The sequence below is a fragment of the Venustampulla echinocandica genome (assembly GCF_003357145.1).
Source record: "Venustampulla echinocandica strain BP 5553 chromosome Unknown scaffold_1, whole genome shotgun sequence".
NCBI classification, from domain to species: Eukaryota; Fungi; Ascomycota; class Leotiomycetes; order Helotiales; family Pleuroascaceae; genus Venustampulla; species Venustampulla echinocandica.
In genome coordinates this window covers 1,732,964-1,755,192 of record NW_022474206.1, presented here as the reverse complement: position 1 = coordinate 1,755,192, position 22,229 = coordinate 1,732,964, and the positions used below count along the sequence as shown (strand labels likewise).

Here is a 22,229-nt window from a genome sequence, read left to right as displayed (position 1 = left end):
ATACATAATGAGCATGCCATCATTAGCATTGCAATCGTTCATCTCTCTTATTTGCTATAGTAAGTATGCCAAGACACCTCACAAACCGCTCCTTGGCTGCATTTATAATTCAACCGGCTCATGAATTGTCCGCAGTGACCCTCATCGCCATATATTCATATCTGCCTCGTACCCCTTTGCCCTGCAGGCTGCAGAATAATCGTCGGGATTCATTCCATTTTATCAGGAGTTGCCCGTTTTAGCCACTCGACACAACGGGATTCCAGGCATTGGTAATATCTCTCTGGAGTCACTGATGCGTTTTTGGGATGCGCACTACCAATAATCGCCTCCACACGTGTCTTAACCTGAGAAAACTGGGTTGATGCTGCTTGCCCGGTCCAGCCAGCTTGGATAACATCGGTTAGGATGTTAGCACTAGGTCTAATACCGCCACTACCCGCCAGCAGTTGACTCTCGATCCGCCAAACCTCCTGTGGTGAGCACACGTTGGCGAAGAGGACGACTCTAGTGAGGATATAGTGAAGACATGTGGCTAAACCGAAGTGGTCTCTTTTAACGTCGGCAACGTAATCGTAATGGTCTGTTGTTGTAGTAGAGTAGAGCCAACGTCGAATAGTTTAGGACAGTTTCGACGAATCGACGGCAAGATTACGGACAGCGAGATCCCCGTGAGTGAAACCAGGCTGCTCAAGCCAAGCTATAACATCGACAAAATCTGTGACATGCGGTGGCCCCTTATCTTATCGGCGCCGACCCATGCCTCCTCTAAAGGTTGCAACCGTTCCAGAAATAGGCAGGATGATGAGTCCACCTCCAACTTTCGTACAACATTAGCACGTGGCCGTTTGACCGCAGCATCGTACACTGCTGATTCTTTTTCCATCGCAACGAAGCCTCGAAGTGCATGATCTAGATAGAATATTTCGTCATCATCTAGGTCGTCTGGAATGGTATACTGAAAAGACAGTTTGATCACGATATTGGACATCATTTGCATGTTCATACTTGAGGTCTGCCTGTGGTTGTGGTAGCTTTAAGCACTGCGACGCCGGTATTACTCCGGCAGGCGAGCCAAGCTATCATACCGCCAGTTTAGCGTCATCGACGGCCGCCGAGTTACCGATGCTAACCTGGGGCAACTGGTTTCCGCCCGTCTTGAATTTATTTTTTCTCTCACCACAGTACAGTCATCCCAATGGTCGAATTCGCCAACTTGCCTGTACAAGGCAACAAAGAAAACCAAAACGAAGATATCGCTGGGATGTCCAATTCCAGCTCGACTTCTTCGGACCAGGAAACTCTCAATGCCGCATCTAAGCGACGGTCCGCAGACGAGGCGCAAGAGTGGGTGGGCGCCAAGAGGAAGAGGAAGTCTAAGTCGAAGCCAGAAAAGGGATTGAAGACCAAGGTCAATGGCAAGAGCTCTAAGAGACGACTGAGCGTTAGCAAGCCTGCTAGAGATCCGCGCGATGAAGCGTCTCCTCCGCGCCCGCCAAAGGGCCCTGATGAGCCTCGATCACCAAGTCCAGTCATCAACTTTGATGGTTTAAGCAGACCAAGTATGCAGTATGTTTGAGATCGATAGCACTCTGGCTGACTCCTATAAGGCCGGGGAACCCGCGAGCGCAAAGAAGAGACTCCCGAGCAGGCCGTTATTCGTATGGAGAGGCTCTCCGGGGCTGTCCGCACTATCCTCGAATGTATTGGCGAAGACCCTGACCGGGAAGGGCTCCTAGGTACGCCAGAGAGATATGCTAAAGCCATGCTCTTCTTTACCAAAGGCTACCAGGAGAATGTGCGAGATATTGTCAATGATGCAATTTTCCACGAAGGCCATAATGAACTCGTTATTGTAAAAGATATCGAGGTCTTTAGTCTCTGCGAACATCACATGGTGCCATTTACGGGAAAGGTACGACTTCGCACTTCAGCTTCTGGCCAAAAAAAAAAAAAATAGCTAATCAAGCCTTGCAGATGCACATTGGCTATATTCCGGACAGAAATGTTATTGGTATTTCGAAACTCCCTCGAATAGCAGATATGTTCTCTCGCAGATTACAGATTCAAGAGCGGCTCACAAAAGACGTGGCGCATGCAATCATGGAAGTCCTAAAGCCGCAGGGTGTTGCAGTGGTCATGGAATCGAGCCATCTTTGCATGGTTATGCGAGGTGTCGAGAAGACCAGTGCCACCACAATTACAAGTTGCGTGCTGGGCTGCATTGAGAAGAGAGAAAAGACTAGGAACGAATTCTTCAGCCTTGTTGGTCTCAATAGGCGCTGATGATTTGGTATCTCACTTGGCTGGGACCGGTGGACTATTTTGCTGCATTTCTAGGCGCTGGTGGATTTCGTGATAAAGGCGAAAAGTCTTCAACGACAAGCCACGGCCGGCGTTCACCTTGGTCTTAACGCCATATCATAATTACGATTGCTTATTCTTCGGCTGCTACATTGCTGTTATACCTCTCACGAGTCGAGAGGATCCGGTATATCTGTTCCGCCATTATTGCTACCGGTCTCCACCGCCCACGTACTTGCACTTGATTCTCCCCTTCCTACTGCCCTTCTGGCCAAGGCCCAACCGTACCAATCTGTTTCCGCGAACCGGACTCCACAGATTGCACGACACCCGAGGTCTCTTTCCAAATAGCATGTGCAACGTGTTCAACTGACTGTCCAGCGTCGACAACCACCATATCAGTAGATTCCTCCTCCCCTTTCAACAGCAGACCGAGGAATAGCTCTCTCACTCTCTCTTGCATTGATCTTTTCTCGTATTTTTCTTCACCATAGCCTCCTCTTGCTTCTGCCTCTTTGGCATCTAGATCTAGAAATATCATCCGGTCTGGCCGAGGGAGTCCCACATCAGGTGATCTTGCCCAACCTAACGACAGAGCAGGATTTTGCTTTGCGGCACTGTAGACCATTCCAGAGTAGTAATATCGATCGCAGATAATTGTGTAACCCTGTGATATCTGCCCCTTGATCCAGGCTCTGATTAAGCGTGAGTGCCACGCAAAAAACAAAGTATAGAGGACTACCTACGCCTTTTCCCATCGATTGGCTGAAAACAATAGATGGATTGAATGGTCATCTAACTGGGCCTTGGATTGTAGATAGCCGTCTATCATTTTGCCTACGGGAGTCGTTCGGTCTGGGAAACCGAATGCATGGATTAGTAGTGGAAAGCGCATGATGGGAAGGGTAATAAAACATTGGGTTAAGGGTCATTTACCTGGAAACCTAATCATCTTCACATTATGACCCTGAGCATAGAGCGAGTCGCAGAGCCTTTTGACTTGCGTTGTCTTGCCAGCGCGATCCAGGCCTTCAACCACGATGAATGCACCCCTGCTAACAGGCCTTGCCTGTTGCTGGTACGGATAAGGATCTCCTGAAAGACTTGCCATTTCAGTGAGCCAAAATAAAAGATCTCTAGTGTAGATGATTTCAAAGGTAGCTGTAAAAAGATAAGCTTTTCACATCGATTTCTGGAATGCGTTTGTAGGCGGGTCGCGTCGGGAGACGCGACTTTTCGCCGTTGAAGCGAGGAGCGTCATTTTTGGCATTCAATAATTGCAGCCTTGCGACGACGGCCAGAACACACTCCACCGCAATTCTAATCTTCGCCGCCATACGATTACCAACACTTCTCTAGCATCATCAGAAATACCTACAGGTCCTGAAACCCCCTCGCGCGTATGCGCCCACACCGATTCATCCCGCGCCCGACACCGTCCTTGACCCCTCGATTGCGGCGTCCCATAGCCATATTTGGCCTCGTTGATTCACCGCAGCTCCTATCATCGTAGTAGCAGTCTGCACAGGATGACAGAATCAAAGCTAGTGTGGAATCCAGACAATGTCCGAGATGTCGCAGAGTCGGTCGGCATCTCATCGCTGAACGAAGAAGCCGTCCGATCTTTATCCCAAGAGGTCGAATACCGAGTTGGACAAGTTATTGTGGAGGCAATGCGGTTCATGCACCAGGGAAAGAGGACAATTCTAGGCACACAAGATATTTCGCAGGCGTTAAGGGTGCTGGATGTTGAGCCTCTTTACGGTTATGAGTCTACTAGGCCTTTGCGATTTGGGGAGGCATCTTTGGGGCCTGGACAACCACTTTTCTATATCGAGGATGAAGAGGTCGACTTTGAGAAGCTTATCAATGCGCCCTTACCCAAGGTCCCGCGAGACATGTCGCTGACTGGTAGGCCTACTCCATTGTAATTTTAGACCAAAGCTGACAAGAAACAGCGCATTGGCTTTCTATTGAAGGCGTCCAGCCCTCTATACCCCAGAACCCTACCACGGCCGAAGCAAGAGCAACAGAATTAGTACCGAAGGGACCTGGAGCAAACCCTAGTCTTGCAGCATTGGCAGGCAATGACAATGTCTCGTTCAAGCCTCTGGTCAAGCATGTCGTTTCCAAGGAGCTCATATTATTCTTCGACAAGATTCGATCAGCTATCCTAGACGACGATCCGGATCCAGAGACCATCGTACTTCGGGAATCAGCCTTTGAAAGTGTTCGACAGGACCCTGGTCTACATCAATTAGTACCGTATTTCATTAACTTCGCCGCCGAAAAGGTCACACATTCGCTGGATAATACCTTCGTACTCCGCCAAATGATGGAGCTAACCGCCGCCCTTATCTCCAACAAGTCCCTCTTCATCGATCCCTATGTTGCCTCACTTGTCCCGCCAGTTCTTACTTGCCTTCTAGGCCATAAACTCGGTCCGGAAACACCAGAGGATCTTAAAACTCAATTCCAACTCCGCGACTTAGCAGCCTCCCTCATCGGCCAAATATCCCGCAAATATGCCGAATCCAGCCATCAACTTCGCCCACGTCTCGCCCGTACGTGCCTCAAATACTTTCTCGACCCTTCGCGCTCTCCGGGTGAGCACTATGGCGCCATTAATGGCCTCAGTGCTCTCGGCGGCCCAGCCGTCGTGCGCTCTGTTCTACTCCCTAACATCAAGCCCTTCGAATATATCATCACGAAGTCGATTAACGAGCGCGGCCAGAATGATGAGAGTGTACGTATGGTGATAGCAGCGATAATGAAGGCCGTTACTAGCATTACGGATACGAATCTAACTATTACGAACGGGGTAAATGGTGCGACGGACGACGATGGACCAATGATTGAGGAGTTTCTAGGAAGTGTGATTGGGAGCAGGGTTGTTGCACTGGGAGATCGAAATTTGAATAAGGCGATTCTCGAGTCGAGAGACAAGGAGGCGCTGAAATAAGCACGGTGTGAGCAGAGCTCAATGAGGAAACTGGACGCTGCAAAGCATACGTTGTATATTATGGATGCTGACTTTTGCGAGGCTAACGGAAGGATGGTGAATGGCGTTATTTGGAGGGCATATCCGATTAACTGGGCTTGCTTTGGAGGAGTATCTGGTGAGCTAGACCAGTCAAGCATTTGCTTGCGAAGTACCTTAGGTAGCTACTCCAAAATAGTCGCCCAAAGTGATATCAAATCAATTGAAAGCGCTTCCTAAGACTTACCAATGGGTTCAAACTTGCATTCCCCGTTAAAAAGAAATCCCCAATATTCCGCTATTCCACTTCTCATATCTTTATGAATCCCGCAACTACAATCCAGCCGCCATTACAGTGACCGGGGCATTAAAGGTTCACCTTATGATATCGCCGCATCCCTTGCCATCTACAAACCATTGCACCTTGCATAATTTATTGCACATCGCGATTGTCAGCCTTTTTAAAGCCCTTTTTACGAAGCCTCTCAGGCGGCTCGGCCATCTGCCAAACGCTGTCGATCTCTGCATCGCTTTATGGGAGGTTCAGCTACTACCCACGTGAGCGAATAGGCTTTGTGGGTGATCATCTTTAATATTGTTGTATTGAGCTCGGGCTATGAACAAAGTGGATGCAATACAACAGTGTGTACAAAGCATGGGTAAGAAAACCAACGCCCCAACTCCCGTATGCCGAAAACCCAGACTGTGGGATGCTTTGTAAACCATTCTCTATCACGGCCGTTTTAATGGATGCGCCTCGGTGTTTCTAATGATTGTCTTGTTAGCACTTGGGCGTTATTGCAGAGTGCCCCGGGGAGAAGGAGAACCCAAAAACCACACTTACAGAACATATTCATCCAAATTGACTACACTGGGCTTACTGTACAGCAAGTAGAAGTACTTTAGTGTTTCTGCCAACCAGAAAGATTCCATTTCGTCGACCTTTTCAGGAAAAGACTCCATGACGTTTTCGATGGCGGAGTGGGCGATTTCAGTTTTGGTATGTGCTTGGATGGCTTTGAACATTTTCCATCCGCTCTCAGCCCACTGGGGATCGGCCGTTATTCGGTGGAGAATGAAAACCGACTCAATCGCTTCGGGTCTGTTAGGTTGTTAGATTTGTAGACACAGACCTGAGGGGTAAGTATAATGGAAAGCGTTCTAGAATTGCAGATGAGGTAAAAAGGTAAAGAATCGACAGTAGAACATACCTCAGAAGATACCGTCCATCTTGAATCGCCACCATTCCAGGTGCAACTTTACTGTATCTGATTTTATCTCGAAGCGCTTCCTCGTTACCGGCCGAGTCGATAGCATTCAGCCAGGTCTTGGTATTCCACGGACATTTCGACCTATTCTTACAAGGCACAGTTGTGAAAGTCTCAGGCATAATCCCCGAAACCGTGTTCTCATACGCCCATACGCATCCACTTGCAAGTCTCGCGCCATCAGCAACATCCTCTGGCCGGTTGAATAATTTTCCAGCAATGGCGACCATTCCCCCGGTGAAACAAGCCAGATGTTGTAGCTCCGGGTTGAGGCGTATGGGCTTCCCCGCGATGCGATTAACCGCCCCAGAAATTAAGATATCATCTTCCGCGACGGTCATTGGTCGGAAGAATAGATCTCGCTGGGCTACTTCAATAAACTTCTCATACATGGTGCGGTATGACGCAGATTGCCCGCCAAGTAACATGTATTGCTGAACTAGTCAGTACCAATAAAGGAATATAACAAGGAAGGAAATACCTTGGGTAGGTACTCATAGGTAGAATCCGCGAGGGCTCCTAAGGTATACAACTCATCTCCACCTTCAAACGGAGAGCCGAGGGCAATCGTTTGATTGATTTTCGTAGAATCGACCATAGCAGGCCACATTCCTGGCAAACCGGTGTTATCTTGCCATTTCTCCAACTCATTCATAACTCTTTGGATCGCATCAAAGTATTTGTCATTTCCAGTAATCTGCGCTAGGCGAGTAAACTCAACGGACAGTGAACCTAGGACAGCAAGTACGATACTGCTGCTTGGAAAATGATCATTGGCATCTGGGTTAGTCCTATGATACGGTCAATAGGTAATCCCTGTGCATAAAAGGCGGTCACTTACGCAGACCAAAGATAATGCGGAGAGGGCATCCTATTCGGGGTATCAAACGCAGTGTACAGCACCTCCGCAAGCTCCACCGACTTCTCGATTAGAATTGGATACTGCCCATCACTTAGGTCAAATGCCGCAATCATACCCCCTAGGTGACGAATAGTTGTCTCAAAAAGATTAATCTGGCATCCCTCCTTATGCGTAAAGTCGATATTCTTAAGTTCCGCCAATGCAAGCTCAAACTCGTCATACAATTCCATAATCCACAACGTATCCAGCGTATCGACCAGCGTAGCCGCCCACCCACAGAACGGGGTCTTATACCCGCCATTTATAGGCTTGAGCTCATCCTTTGCCCACGCCTCCTTCTTGTAGCCTCTCCAGGCGTGCAGAAACTCGCTGCGGACCTCTCCTAGCCGGTGCTCTCGCACCTTTCTGGCTTGTTTGGTCTCAGCAACAGGCGCATGCTGGATCTTCGGCAGCTTCTTAGCTCGTCCTCTGGGGAGGGGTATAGGTTGGGACACGGGGAACCTCTCGGGTCGAATTGGCGTAGGCACAATTTTATAAGGGATACTAGCTTGGAAAAAGCTATCTCGAAAGAAGTAAACACATCCCACTACGAAGAAAGTCAATCCTAGGAGTCGGAGGATCCTCTGCGTTGGCGTCCGGCGCATAGCGGATGTCTGCGATCGAGCATTAGCACATGCACCAGGGCGGCAGATGGACGAAGCCAGGGAATTGAGCTTACCACGAAGGAGTCATCGAACCCTCGCACATGAATGCTGAGGCTGTCCTTGTCCTTATAAGCCATCTGAGCATTGGTGAAGATGTAGAACGGACATGTATAGCTAACGAGCTGTCAAGGGAGCGGAAGGGGCCACGAGATGCATCTGGCAAAGCATGACAAGTGGCTGACGGGGAGGAGGATCGTTCTTGCGGCCGTCTGCGACAGCGAGTGCCGAGCGTCGATCGCATGGCGGCTATTATAATAATAAATAGGGGTGAGAGGAGAGGTACATAGTAGGTACAATGGTCGCCAAGAGAGGCGTGTTGACAAGCCGCGAGAGCCTAAACCCCTATTACGTAGCTCGTACCTGTCTCCGTACAGCATCCTCCCACGCGAGTAGGTAGCACTATGTGTAACGAGCTGTAGTATCTGACTTTGACCGTATAATCTTATGCTCTATACGTGGCCTTCCATGCATGGGTTGGTTAATATTTATTTGCGACATATAGTGCCTTGGCTCAAGGGCGGTTGGTTTTATAATTGTTCCGAGCTATAAAGCGCTTATTCCAATGCTTGCAATTGGCTATGTAGACTAGATTATAACTCCAATGATTGCATCAGCTGTAAATTGAAACATCTACGAAATCTAGATCCTTTAGTCCACCAGGCCCATGGTGGTCTACCTGGTCAGCCTTGATTTGCGATTGCTACGAAGCTAGGTGTATTACTTGCTTGAAACACAACTATATTTTGCTTTCTGGCAGGGTCAATAATGTCCCTGTGTTCAACCTACGGGATCCGTACAGCAGGTACAATAGGTAGGTCTATTTTCGAAACCCTATATCGCCAGCCGTCTTTCTCCATGCCCAACACCCTCCACGTTATTACTGAAACTGGTAGACTGTGTACTGTACATCACATGCACCATTATAAGGTTCACACTACTGCAACTATATCCCTCCACATTATACCAACAACACTGTTCGTTCAAATAATAAGACCAAGACAATCGCGATATCTCTTGTAAGGACATATTATAACTCGCATCATCAGGAAGGCTCCGGTTTTGGAAAAGCATTGAAATTTGTTACAAGGGAGGATTATTGCTCTTGAGAGTGACTCCGTTATCACACTTCACGTCACTCGGGTTCTGTACCACCTACAGTGGCAACCTCCTATGGCTCCTGTCCAGCATCTCCCCATTTCTTGTCGTCTAATACATCGTCGCCAGCGCAAGCGCACTAGCACCACTCAACCCCACGACTGCCCATCCAGTCCAGATGACTGCCTTATTGGTAAATACCTTACCCATATCCCACACAAGATGCCTTACACCATTTATAGCATGGAAGGTAAACGGCCAGGCAAGGAACATTTTGGTCGCGAATTTTGCAGCAACGGGCCTGTATTAACGCAGTTAGCACCCATCGTCATTCTCCATCACCACACAGGCGATTTACTAAATTCCGGCACATAAGTAGCAAATGGAAACAGATAGAGGGGTAGACGAGAAGGTTGCCCAACATACCAAGCACCAAACGCCGCTGCCATACTAGCACTATCTAAATGCCAGCCAAATAGTGGTGCAACCAGATATGCGGAGCCAAAAATATAGAAACCACCTGAGAGCACAGAGCCAGTTATCCGGTTCATAATCGAAAGAACCCATGGAATTTGTGGTTTGTAGATCGCTAGATGGGGACTTGATGGACGAAGCTTGCGTTGCGCAATGAGGATTTCGTTGGAATCGGCCGGAGTAAGCTTTTGAGTTGCTACGGGGCTATAGGATTAAACGGCGTTAGCATAGAAATGGGGGGGATTGAACTTCGGCTGGGGAAGCTGTGGGAGGAGAGTCTATACCGAGTTTGCACTGAAGATGCTATGACCATTGGGGCGGCATATTTCTTCATCGTCATCTGCGCCGAAAACGAGGCTGGGCTGACCGCAACTGTAAAAGAGACAGGTATTAGCAAGCTATGTCCGATCAATCCGAGCTTCGGCGCTGAGCTAGGTAGAGAGGAGATGGTTGATATTCCTCATTGTGGAGGAGGGTGGATATGAGGGGAAGAGACATACGACGGCGCAGCGATTGCCGAGCTGCCCTTTGTGCCAACATCGTGGATCGTGGTCGTAAATCAATTGGCCGTGGTGTAATGGTTGGTACCCAGAACGGTCGTGGAGTTTCTGACGAGGAAAAGATGCAGAGCTGATACAAGCAACTGATGTAAATGTTGTCGTCGTCAATAATTGCGGAAGTGACCGGCGAATTGGCCCTCGGCATTGGTCCACCAATCACACAAACAGTATTTTCAATTGGGGCTGACATAATATCACGTGATCTTTGAGATACAACCGAAGCCGAAATTTTCCACGCACGACTCTCTTTCTTTCTTCTTCATGAGCATCAAACCCACCACGCAGCTAGATTTCAAAGTGGCAACGGAAGGTGATAATAGTCCGCCAGCGACGTCTTGTCGCTGGTATCGGCTATGCAACGTATGTTCGGAGAGAGATGATCTGTCGTTAATCTCGACCTCGAGGATGTCAATCTCGAGGTCGTTTCATTTTATGATCTACAAGTTTATGATGCACACATATATCCGCGTGATTACCAGAGGCTTTCTGGTGCTTCTCCGGTGGCAAGATGGATGGCCTGAGAGGGGAGGGCCGTGGTTCTGGGTGTTGGCGAATAGCCGCTGGACTGGAGTGAGAATTCTAGACACCTCTTGTTGTTTCATAGTCCGTATGGATACAGCTCGTCAAGTTTATAAGCACCGGATGACTGGGTTTTTACGTATTACCTCTAAAGTATCATGAAATCTGGCCTCATTAAGGTCCATTTCTGTCTTTAGACCTGAGCAGTTGCGGCTCTTCCTGGAGTTTGAGCCCTATGCTTGAATACATGTTGATAGTCTGTCACAGTTCATCAGATTCATGACTGATATTTTATTCTTGAATCAAATCATCACTGCGTTCAACCGTTAGACAAGCACAGTACTACACATCCCAATATTTTAGCTTGACGTAATTATTTCTCTCATGCGCCCTACTAAATAGCACCCTCCAACTAGTTCGTAACTTATTCTCAGAAAAAAATTATTATGCTTAGTCTATCGAATAGCAAATGGAGTTCTACCTCCTTGAAATACAACTATTCTACCCCACTTTTTGAAGCAGCGGAGGCACACCTTCTAGCTAGCCGCCCGTATGTTTCGGACACCGTTCACTTTAAAACCCTGTCCATGGCACGGACAAAATGCCGAGCGGCTTCGAGGGTTCCAGGGTCCGCTTTGTCGAGTTGGCCATCACCATAGGATGATATTGAGGCGTGCAGTAATAGACCAAGGAAATAATCAAACCTGTGCAAGGCTTTGCGTTCTATCTCTGGATGTGCATGTCGCTCCAGCAACCAGTGTTTGCCACAGAGCGTCGGCTTTTGCCCGGACTAGCTGGTGTAGGCCGTTTAGGTGTATGGAGACTAGATTTTCTAAGAATTTGACAGAAAATTCGGCAGACATTAGTTATTCACCTCACCACCTTACCACCTTGAGTCTTCGTTGAAATGAATCACCAGTGATGGCTGTCCATATTCCTTGTGGATCTGAAAGTGGATCTGAAAATGGACTGGAAACGGTCTTCACCATCTCCAGCAATATACCAGACAGTTTGATGCAATTGATCCCTGACCCTGATGATATTTCAGACGGAATGTTGGCGTAGTACATGCTAGCCGCAAAATATATCGTGCCTAATTCTTGAATATAGCGTCGTTCCCAATACAGCCCTATATCGACCGCTGGCAAATAAATTTTGGCTGATTGAGTAATCTGGAACCCAAGAGGGCAACGTGTCGAATGTCGAATCTCCGATGAAAGCTCACTCTAGCTATGTGCAAGGCAAGAAAAAATTGATCTCTTAATAACACGTACGAAGTGGCTCTTTTAAAGATATCAGCGGGTGATTCCATATAGTCCGGAAGAAGCGCCGGAGTACCCGTTTCGGACGAGAAGCTCCGTTGCGCGAATATCTAATGTCTTGGATATATTGCTTCAGCATAACAAGTCCGTAGGAGGGTTTCTTGCATTGTATTTCGATGGCCTTGTGAGAGTCTGGATCTCAGCTCCTTGATCCCCCAAACTGTTTGAACTCGAATTGGTATAGAATGGTGACCCCAGTTCTTGCTAGAAGTGTTCACTTTAAGTAGATCCATCTTCCCTGATACTTCTAGTGTTCTAACTTCTAAGGAAGCCGACCAAGTCATTCCATGCTATTTCTTCATTGTTGCAAATAATTTGTACGCCTTTCTCAGCAACATTTACCTGAATGATCCATGCTCTCCAAAACCACGGACGATTTAGCTGTTCCGCGAGGGCTATCCATCATAGTGAGCGATATTCAGAAGGAAACGCATGAAGCTTATGTTGGAGCAGAATCCGCACTGGGTTTCTGCCCGCTAATATAGTTGTCCTGCTTGGATGAGTAACTTTGTACACTAGTTGCAATGCCAGCCGAGCAGCTCTCTATCATCTGCGTTACCCCCCAATATCGAGTTATTAAGTATCAAGAACATATGCCCCAGTAATACAGTAAATCCTCTTCGGCTTGCTACCTCGGATCCATACTTGAACGGCCTTCTTGTGGATTGTTGATACTAAAGTGGCCGCACTTAATGGCCGGCATTGCGCCCAGTTCTAGCTTCTAAGACTTTGCAGAAATCATCTAGCATACTATGAGCTAAAAGACATCGCTCTTGCTCAAAGCTGCGTACGTTTAAAGGAGTTTAGTTCAAATATATCAGTATTCCTCTCACCAGCAACGACTGACGAAGCTGAAATCTAGCCCCGTGACTTGGCTATATTTCATTTTTACCTACCCACCTAAAGGTACCTCATGAATAAGGTAGCTGATATGTAGCAACTGCTGTCAATCAACAATCGAACACACACAGCACACCACACCACACTACACCACACAATAGGTACCTATAGGTATTTCTAAATTTCAAGTCATCACGAGCATTCAGGCATCGAATATGCGCCCCATCCTCCCGAATATGGTTGAGCTGCCAGACGATGATTGTGTCGAGGTAGTTGGGATTATCCGAAACAGCTCCCAATCCAAAGCTACCCACGTCCATCTCTTTCCCAAGTCAGGGGAAAACGAACCCAAATGCTGCATTCGGATAGAGAGCTCAACCAGGCAAGTTGTCAGCACTAAATGTGCGGATTTCGGTCACAGTGTCGACTCCAACGTCGCCAAACTTGAGGGTGCCCTAGTGTCAAATTATACAGGTGTGGATATTAGCCCTATTTTCGAAAACGATATGGCTGAGTTTGGTAACGACATCTCGCATGACTGCACTGTCGACGACCTGGTTAGTCAAACACCACGGGCCATATTGCAAATTCCTGAGTGCTAATATTTTACAGGCGATTTCCTACAACAAGTCTATCGAATCGACATACTCCAACGGCGGCCGATCTTCCACAAGCCATCCTCGAATTATACGAATGACCGCCAACATCACCCACAAAACTGTCCCTAATTCCCACCGTCCAATTATACGTCATGTTTTGGACGTGCTTGCTGGGGACAACTCGAGCATTCTTGTTGCAGATAGCGAGAATGTTTACAAGAACCTCATTGGTCGACTTACTTTACACCGGATCGAAATGAGCTTGTTGGCTGCTCTTGACCCGGACATTGAAAAAGTGCATCAAATAGGACCGCTTGATTTTGATACTTTGAAATCCCTTGATCATTCCAAGGCAGAGAGCTACAAGTGGCCGGGAATTTATCTCCATGTCATCTACGACGAAGAACATTACGGAACATTCTGGCTATACGTTGGCGCAGGAATGGATGTCAAAAGCCGGATTGCCCAACATTACAAGTTCAGATATACCCCAAGCCGGAGATGTCTACATTATCACATGTGGAATATGCCCGGCCAAAAAGACTTCTTTGTTCTCCTAGGGGATTTTAAGGGCATGGCATTTGATTATGGCGATCAGTCCGCGATGAATAACCTCTTCGAAGAGTGGAGTTGCCTCATATGGCAAACATTACCTTCATCTCTTTTATCAGTGGCACTTCCTCAAGGCTTTAGAATATGCGAGGCCAATATCCATCTTAACCGGGCCTCTCCTCTTCGACAAAAGTATAACCGCAAGGCAGTTACCGAGGGTAATTTCGAGACTGCTCTAGAACTCCGTCTAGGTGCTAAAGATCTATTGATGTCGCATGATCCCGATATCCGGGCTTATTTTGAGCGGCGAGGAGGTTACTACGATCTGCCAATGTGACAGAAGCTGGAAGGACTACGACTAGGCCATACGATCCAGGAACAAACACACTTTAGAGATATTACTCTAATGCAACGAAAGCGTCAGACCTTCGATAATAGCGACTTGGTGAGGGACGCTGATCCTGAAAAAGGGGACGCAACGGAAATCTGGATCCCATGTTCGATCTGTAAGCATCCCAATACAATTCGACTCGATCCCGCACCACTATATGACCAAACAACTGGATTTTACGTTCGGCGAAGGCTAGCTTGCCGAATATGCCCTAGCATCACTGGAAAGCATGGGAGATGGGAAGGATCCCGGGAAAAGTGTCCAACGAACCCCGTTGACTCTGCCATCCAATCTATCACCAAGGAAGCCGTGTACCAGAGACGACGCCAGGAAACCCCTAGAACGATGACGCAAAAGGAGAAATGTGAGGTACTAGATATACAATAAACAATTCACCTGGATATCAATGAGGCAATGGCAGTGATATTTGTACATAATCAATCTTTGTCCGTTTGTACGTCCACGACTGGCAGCAGACTCATCTTAAGCTGGTTACTATATACCTCGTATCTTGTGGGATGCTTAGATTGACTTGATGCGTCTCTTGCATCGAAGCCATCTTGATTCGTATCCGTGGGCATAGCGCTTTCTAGCATTCTGAAAGTTTGAATCGCGTTGGTGTGTTCACACCGCTGCTAGGTTCGAGAGAGTCAAGACGAAGTGGGCCCCCGTTGTAGCCCATCGCCGCTTTTGCAGATTCATAGTAACAGTATTTAATTAAGAATTATTGCTGAACGCCGTTCGCATGCAGAGAGTACCTACCTTATTCTTCGTCTATGTGAGGTGCGGATTTCGCCCATCAGGCGAATCCACGTAATGCGAACCTTCATTTAAAAGCATCCCCAAAGGTAAGCAAGAGTGGGGATTTGAATTGTATAAACGCGTTGATATTCCTAGTAAGTATATGTTAATCTAAATCAAGGTAAACGGGGAACTGAAGAGATTTAATACGGTTGAAAGAAAAGAGCATCTAAATAGGTGCTATGCTATACCCAAATGGGAAATCTGAAAGTGGGTCTACCCCGCTCATCCAGCTCATAACATTTAAAGATTTTATAAAACATAATAAGCACTACTCTCAAAACAATTGGGAGGGTGGCCGAGTGGTTATGGCGTGTGGTACGTTTCGATTGCCTGTACCCAGTTTAATAACTGTATTAACATCAGCAACAGACTCAAGATACGATTTCGTATCTTCGCTTATGTAAAAATAAGCGAGATTTCTCATAGGTTTTACCTGCAGGGGTTCGAATCCCCTTCCTCTCATCAGATCTATATTTTTTTGTTTGGTTTTCTTCTTTTACCTCTTTTTTGCTTTGTGGCCTCGATAGCCGAAGCGACGATGAGTCAAGCAACCGGACAGGCCTGGATTCATGGGTTATCAGGCACGGGCCACGCGCCATCAGAGTCACGTTCTTCAGGCACCAGAATCTCGATATCGACCGACACAAACTACAAATACTAATCCGTAAGAACGACTTTTTACAAGTACACTTGATACCTATTCCACATAACCGGCTTTTAGTTGAAAGGCACATGGCAGAGATGTCACTTGCGGTACTGCCCAGAAACTTTGATTCCAACCAAGAACCCGGACCAATCGAGTCTGACCAGAGCTTACCTACCACATTAGATGAGAACGGGGAAGGAGATGAAATTAGCAATCGCTCAGATGTCCCTCGCAGCAAGTGGGATCCGTGGCATTTTGGATCCCTTATAACTTTGGGAAAGGGCAGTTACGCTACTGTCTACCTCGTCGAGTCATCGCAGACAAGACAGCTGTACGCAATGAAAGTAAGGAGTAAGAGATTTTTACAGGTGACTTCGGATATAGAGTCCTTCGGCATAGAAAAGGCAGTACTGTTACTGGCGAAAAGGGAAAAACATCCCTTTGTAGTTGAGGTCTTCGGCGGATTTCAAACACAATCACACATCATGCTATACCTAGAATTTTGCCAGGGCGGCGACCTTATCCACTACGTCAATACAGGAGGGCAGTTTGATATAAAGCGAACGAGGTAGCCCCCCCTCTTTGTTTGGATTTGCTAGAAGCTCATTGTGAGATCTAGATTCTATGCTGCCGAGGTGTGTCTCGCACTTAAATGGTTCCATGACATGAATCTGCTTTATAGAAGCCTCAGCCTATACGACATTTTGCTTGGACTTGATGGACACATCAAACTAGTAGACTTTGTTGTTTCAAAGGTTGATATCCACCCTGCAGGCGAAACTAAAACATTTTGCGGTACATCAGAATTCATGGCTCCCGAAGTAAGTACAATCATTAGCCATGAATTCTATGATTTGATGAGAACCCATAACTAACTACAGCTCAACAGATGCTTTTGGACCGTCCGTATAATTCATCCATCGATTGGTGGCAATTAGGAATTATCACCTACCAAATGCTTACCCAGCAATCGCCATTTCAAGGCGATAACGAGGATGAAATCTACGACTCAATATTAGCGGATGAACCATCATTTCCCGCCTACATGACAATGGATACAATTGGTTTCGTTCAGAACTTACTCAGTAAAGAACCTGAGAGACGATTAGGGTCTGGAACAAATGGGGCACATCAAGTTATGGCTCACGCATTCTTCAGTGAAATAAACTGGGATGATTTGTATCACAAGCGAGTTCCCGCTCCCTTTATACCCACAGTAGCAAACCGTATAGATACCTGTAACTTCGACTCAGAGTCTGCGCTCCTAGATACACAAGCGATTGTCGACACCCCAGAATGTAGGTCTTCGAAAGCCTTCAATCGCGGGTTATTACTGACTAGCAATCCTAGCGTTATCCCCAGAGATGCAAGAAATGTTCCGAGGATTTGAATTTTCTGCAGATTAAAGCGTCCTATAATCCTATTTTCGGGACAGCAGCTAGTATTTTAGGGGCCACTCAGTTATAAGCTACAAATTTAAGTCGAAGAATTGAGCTCTTGAATAACTCCTACCGGTTCTAGACTATGTTGGAATAGATAAAGGCTACATCAGACAAGTAGGCCAGGTATTAAATCTATTGATTCAATAAGATTTCAAATGACTACGTGGTATGTGAATGTATAACCCCAGGCGGTATGGTTGTCCTATAAGTTCCGAATTCCTTGCTTTAATAATATCTTGTTATATTCCTATTGTTATTAAGACCTTGTTAAATATAAACGCTCTTATTCTTAAGTCTTAAGGATCCCTTAACATCCCTAAGTTCCATTCCCTTCTGCATGAATCACCCAGCACCGCCTTACCCTTGGCGTGACTGCTCCCGGAACGCGGCATCACCGCTGCATAGATCTCCACGTTTCTGTGACTTCTGTCTAGCTGATATTTTACCCCCAATGTTGGTGGAACTTTGCCGGTAATGTGATTTTATTTTGCCACGTAAGAGGTAGCATGAATACCTCAGTGCCACTAAACATTAATTTGGTTCCTCCGTTAAGTTCCTTCACGTGGCATCAGCGCTCCACGTGTCACTGCCTTGCTTTTTTCGGCCCGGCCTGTACGATTGCCCTTGTCCTTGGCTCGAATAGATCTTCCAGACCTCGGCGTAGATTTACGTTAGTACATCAAGATTGACGAATCTCTGATAGTTATCTATGTCTCTATCTCTCTCCACTGGGGGGAATTCCCTGCTGATGAGATTCTGGATTGGTAGGGCCTGCAGGTTTCCTCTCAAACTTTAGTATAATCATTTCGTGGTGCAGTCTCGCAGATGCATGGGTCTGATAATGTTAAACTTGCATTGAATAACCTGAAATCTACTCAATAACTCAATTAGCGTCCAAAGTAAGACTTTAGTGTGCTCTTTAGCGTTGCAATATCACAACCCCGTCGTCGGAGAACTTTATCCCCCTCCCTACACTAGGTAAATAAGAAAGGATAAATAGGAAGGAAACACATAGGAGCCGTAGCTCTATGTAATTAAAAGATCCAACTAAAGAAGAAGTAAACTGGTTGTATACCACAAAATATCTCGATTAAGAACGTTAAGTGGATGCTCTAGAATGATAAGGTTAGGTTGCTAATCACATCTCTTACAGCTAAAAGCAATGTCCAGGTGAGAAGGCCGCCAAATTTAGCGGGTTTTGAGGCAATCCCGGAGTATAATCGCTAATAACTTTGCCTTGGAGAAGGCGTGCGCCCACCGAGGGGCCAGCCGAACCTAAAATACAGAGAGATAGCGCCAACTACTAGCAGCCCCATGTGCCACGATACGCTAGGCGGGAGGAACCTGGAAGTTGGCTACGGAGTAGTCCCATCGTCGGCCCAAATCCAGGAAGTTGTGGAAGACAATGTAGTTGGCAAACTCAGTCTTCTCGTTAGAGCGAAAGCGGCAAACATTACCCGTACTTCTAGTCGGAAGTAGTATAGTTAGGACAATAGCTAAGCTAGCATTTTCGTTAGATTTGTCGGTTTATATATACTCTATTACCATTCCTCATTCCTTAGTGGGAGTAACCAATTCAACAACTTCAATTCCATTGACTCTCAAAACACTGTCTCATTTATAACTCAATTGCCAACAGATTAGTCCATTAAATATAGCACTAGAACCTATTGCTATACATATAAGTTTGCGACTCGGGCCCCCTATCGGCAATCCTTACACTAGACGCCTAATATTAAGCTAAGAGCTAATTAAACACGTTATATAACTTGGCTTAATTTAACCTTGAAGTTGGGAGTTGCCGACGGAACAACCCCGAAAGTGGAACCTGGTCGCAGAAGCAAGCTTATTAAGTTCTTAGTCGGTGTTTTAGTGTGGTGCGTTACATGTCCAAGCCGCTAGGCATATAGTACCCGTAGTGAAAAATACCGATCTCACGGAGGTACAGGCAGTGGAAGTACCATATGCCGCCAGAGGCCGGCTCATAACGTACCGCCAAAGACCGACGACATGCCCGCTAGTCACTCATGTCGCTCAAACGCAAAGCAATGAATTATGAGAAAGGAACGCTACTTCGATACTCCGTACCTGCTATTTCTAAACCAGCTCGATTCCCGTAGCTCACCCTGCACCCATCCTGCACCCCGGTCACTCCGCTCCCCCTACGGTCACCTCCAGCCGGCAAGAGGTTTGGATTCTATTGCATCGCTACGGAGTATTAGTACGATTGAGACATGGCCTCCGGACCGTGAAATGCGGAGTATATACTTGCACCCCAAGTATCCTTACCCCACAGCTAAGAAGGCCATGGCTTTGGTTATGGGTGTGGGGAAGCTGGGAACCCTGGGAGACCGTGGGAGGTTTCCAGGGCGAAGACTGGAGTTCGGCAATCAAACAGGCAAACGGTATGGGGGAACGGGAGTTCATATGTTGTAGAGGAAGGTGGAATTCCTTTAGAGCTATGGTGATTTGAGTATAAGTAGAGTGAATGGCTACCAGCTATGTCGAGGAATAAATTGCATTCAAGCATTTTCATATTTAACGCACCCTAAATTCATCCTCCTCTTGTCAATATGTCACGGATGCTTATTACTGCTGCTACGGCGTTGGCCTTCTGGTCATCCTTGGCCTCGACTGCTGTTGTTACACAACTTTCTTCAAGAGTCGACACCAGGGGTGAATCAACTTCTTTGGATGTCTCTGTGTCTTTTGACGTACGAGCTGGAGCGCGAGCGTCCATGCCGCTCCATCACCAACTGATTTCATTGTCAATTGAGTAAGTCTGAACCGAAAAACATATGGATCTATTCATAGCTAATAAGAATAAAATAATAGGTTCTGCTATAGCATTGACTTTCTAGGAGAGCCAAACTCCCCGAATCTCTTCTCGAGACAATTGCTCCAGAATGTCAAGGATATATCTGGAGCACTTCCCATCCTTCGCCTGGGTGGGAACACACAGGATAAAGCAACGTTCTGTGAGAATTGTCCTGAGTCCTTGAACAGCACCTACAAGCCTGGAAGTACGGAAGCAATAGACGTTTCATTCAGCAAGGGTCTATTTACAGCTATGAATGAGAACATGCCTTCAAAGCAGGAGTATATCTTTGGACTTAATTTGGGACGAAGTAAACCATTCTATCATCCTTTAAATTTAGCCCTAGACTAATCACTTATGTTTGCACTAGATGATATCAATGTCGCCAAGGCTGAGCTGAATGCAGCCTCGAAGTATCTAGATCAATCGAAGGTGGTTGCTTACGAACTTGGAAACGAGCCTGATCACTTCACATGGCCCAGCTACGGTTTCCGGCCAAATGATACCTGGAGCATGGCCGCTTATGTCCAACAGACTCTCGAATGGCTGCCACAGTTGAGTTCCGGGAAAAAGTTCCAGTACGGATCCATTGCGGGGTCGCCAGCCGTCCCGTCAGACTTCACTTTAGTAGAGGCACTCCAACTCGGTGTCTCGAAGCTCAAACAGGTGACAATCTTATCGTCACACGCATACCAAGGAGCCGTCTGCACTCGTAAGTCTCTTCTCCCCAACTCATCACATCATGATGCTCTTCTAACAACTTTGCAGCTGCTAGCGCGGCACTCGTCCACATGGAGGACTATGTCAACCATCTCCACACTGTACGGTACTACGCTGCTTATATTGGCGAAATTGCTGCCGCAAAATCTCTCGGTTTGACATATCACATGGGTGAGACGAGCAGTGCCGCCTGCCACGGTAAGGATGGCGTATCTAATACAATGGGTGGGCTGCTATGGACGATCGATTACTCGTTCTATATGGCTACTCTTGGACTTGACCGGATTCTCTTCCACAATGGTAGAGGCGACTACTTTTATTCTTTCTGGGAGCCTGTTGGAGGAGTGAATCCTCCCACTTCGGCCCATATCAATCCTCAGTGAGTTGCTTCTTCTCAGTTTTGAAATCCTCAGGCGATCTCGAGATTATCCTAAATATTACGCCGTCAATTGGGTTGACAAGGCCTTTGGGATCAGCTGTCTAACCCTCTCATCACATGTCTAAACCGCTAACATGAACTGCACAGATATTACAGCCTCCTATTTCACGCCTCTGCAATCGCTGGGCTCGATTCCCCACGCATCCACCGCGTTGCCCATCTTGACACGCACGATCTCGCGCACTACGCCATTTACAGCGGCAATCAGCTCAAAAAGATGGTCATTCTGAACACACACTTGCACAATGGTACCACCGAAAGCCGGCCAGTGAAACACATCGACCTCTCTCCCATTTTTGGGAAGACGATGAAGGTGAAGCGCCTCTCAGCGCCGAATACAATTGCTAAGGCGGGAATGACGTGGGGAACCCAGGCTATAGATGGGACCACAGGGAAACTGGTGGGAAAGGAGGCTTGGGAGAGTATCAGTAATGGGGTTGTGGATGTATTTGCAAGCGAGGCAGTCATCATTGAGACGGGGCGTTGAGGGGGGAGGGCTGGCCAACATTTGTTATGCCATGATGGAACTACGATCACTAGACGGTCGGCAACAGTTCCTATAATAAATGTAAACTTCAGGTATTTTGTTAAATCAGAGGGTTTTGCACAGCTCAAGTGTCATCATGCGTAAAGTGTCGATTGGATAGACGCGCCTTCGTAGTAAATAGTCAACTACCAAGAGGGTTGGTCGTCTCTGTCATCGAGTTAATGGCCGGAATTATGTTCATGAAATGCTAATTATCATGAGCTCTTACTTAGGTCACGCGCCGTCAAAAAGAATCTGAAATTAAGGTAGGATATATTTTGGGTATTTCTCAGACGTAATCATATAGTATCATCCGGTTCCTAAGACTATCTAGTGGGATTGGTGAGTGCACGGCATTCCCGTG

At 46.9% G+C, this 22,229-nt stretch overlaps 8 protein-coding genes across 8 annotated transcripts; 5 read left to right on the top strand and 3 right to left on the bottom strand.

Annotated features, from left to right (window-relative positions):
• Window positions 1-1,198: 1,198 nt before the first annotated feature.
• Window positions 1,199-2,286, top strand: BP5553_03117 (putative GTP cyclohydrolase I; the record flags this gene model as incomplete). The annotated part of the gene is made up of 3 exons (XM_032011740.1): window positions 1,199-1,562; window positions 1,611-1,915; window positions 1,978-2,286. The coding sequence occupies 3 exons, from the start codon at window positions 1,199-1,201 to the stop codon at window positions 2,284-2,286; spliced, it is 978 nt and encodes a 325-aa protein (XP_031871433.1).
• A 274-nt stretch (window positions 2,287-2,560) lies between these two features.
• BP5553_03116 (Thymidylate kinase) lies at window positions 2,561-3,415 on the bottom strand (the record flags this gene model as incomplete). The annotated part of the gene is made up of 3 exons (XM_032011739.1): window positions 2,561-2,999; window positions 3,051-3,159; window positions 3,241-3,415. The coding sequence occupies 3 exons, from the start codon at window positions 3,413-3,415 to the stop codon at window positions 2,561-2,563; spliced, it is 723 nt and encodes a 240-aa protein (XP_031871432.1).
• A 418-nt stretch (window positions 3,416-3,833) lies between these two features.
• BP5553_03115 (Histone-fold containing protein) lies at window positions 3,834-5,266 on the top strand (the record flags this gene model as incomplete). Its single annotated transcript, XM_032011738.1, has 2 exons — window positions 3,834-4,215; window positions 4,263-5,266. 2 exons carry the CDS (start codon window positions 3,834-3,836, stop codon window positions 5,264-5,266), a joined length of 1,386 nt encoding a protein of 461 aa, XP_031871431.1.
• A 750-nt stretch (window positions 5,267-6,016) lies between these two features.
• BP5553_03114 (alpha-1,2-Mannosidase) lies at window positions 6,017-8,195 on the bottom strand (the record flags this gene model as incomplete). Its single annotated transcript, XM_032011737.1, has 6 exons — window positions 6,017-6,050; window positions 6,129-6,386; window positions 6,496-6,986; window positions 7,034-7,343; window positions 7,394-8,067; window positions 8,133-8,195. The coding sequence occupies 6 exons, from the start codon at window positions 8,193-8,195 to the stop codon at window positions 6,017-6,019; spliced, it is 1,830 nt and encodes a 609-aa protein (XP_031871430.1).
• Window positions 8,196-9,324: 1,129 nt separating this feature from the next.
• BP5553_03113 (SdhC protein) lies at window positions 9,325-10,437 on the bottom strand (the record flags this gene model as incomplete). Its single annotated transcript, XM_032011736.1, has 4 exons — window positions 9,325-9,514; window positions 9,640-9,891; window positions 9,972-10,059; window positions 10,188-10,437. The coding sequence occupies 4 exons, from the start codon at window positions 10,435-10,437 to the stop codon at window positions 9,325-9,327; spliced, it is 780 nt and encodes a 259-aa protein (XP_031871429.1).
• Window positions 10,438-13,143: 2,706 nt separating this feature from the next.
• On the top strand, window positions 13,144-14,416 carry BP5553_03112 (uncharacterized protein; the record flags this gene model as incomplete). The annotated part of the gene is made up of 2 exons (XM_032011735.1): window positions 13,144-13,485; window positions 13,541-14,416. The coding sequence occupies 2 exons, from the start codon at window positions 13,144-13,146 to the stop codon at window positions 14,414-14,416; spliced, it is 1,218 nt and encodes a 405-aa protein (XP_031871428.1).
• Window positions 14,417-16,015: 1,599 nt separating this feature from the next.
• Window positions 16,016-17,326, top strand: BP5553_03111 (uncharacterized protein; the record flags this gene model as incomplete). Its single annotated transcript, XM_032011734.1, has 4 exons — window positions 16,016-16,488; window positions 16,540-16,741; window positions 16,810-17,218; window positions 17,271-17,326. The coding sequence occupies 4 exons, from the start codon at window positions 16,016-16,018 to the stop codon at window positions 17,324-17,326; spliced, it is 1,140 nt and encodes a 379-aa protein (XP_031871427.1).
• A 2,609-nt stretch (window positions 17,327-19,935) lies between these two features.
• On the top strand, window positions 19,936-21,826 carry BP5553_03110 (Uncharacterized protein; the record flags this gene model as incomplete). The annotated part of the gene is made up of 5 exons (XM_032011733.1): window positions 19,936-20,138; window positions 20,198-20,490; window positions 20,551-20,892; window positions 20,949-21,279; window positions 21,427-21,826. The coding sequence occupies 5 exons, from the start codon at window positions 19,936-19,938 to the stop codon at window positions 21,824-21,826; spliced, it is 1,569 nt and encodes a 522-aa protein (XP_031871426.1).
• Between the last annotated feature and the right edge of the window lie 403 nt (window positions 21,827-22,229).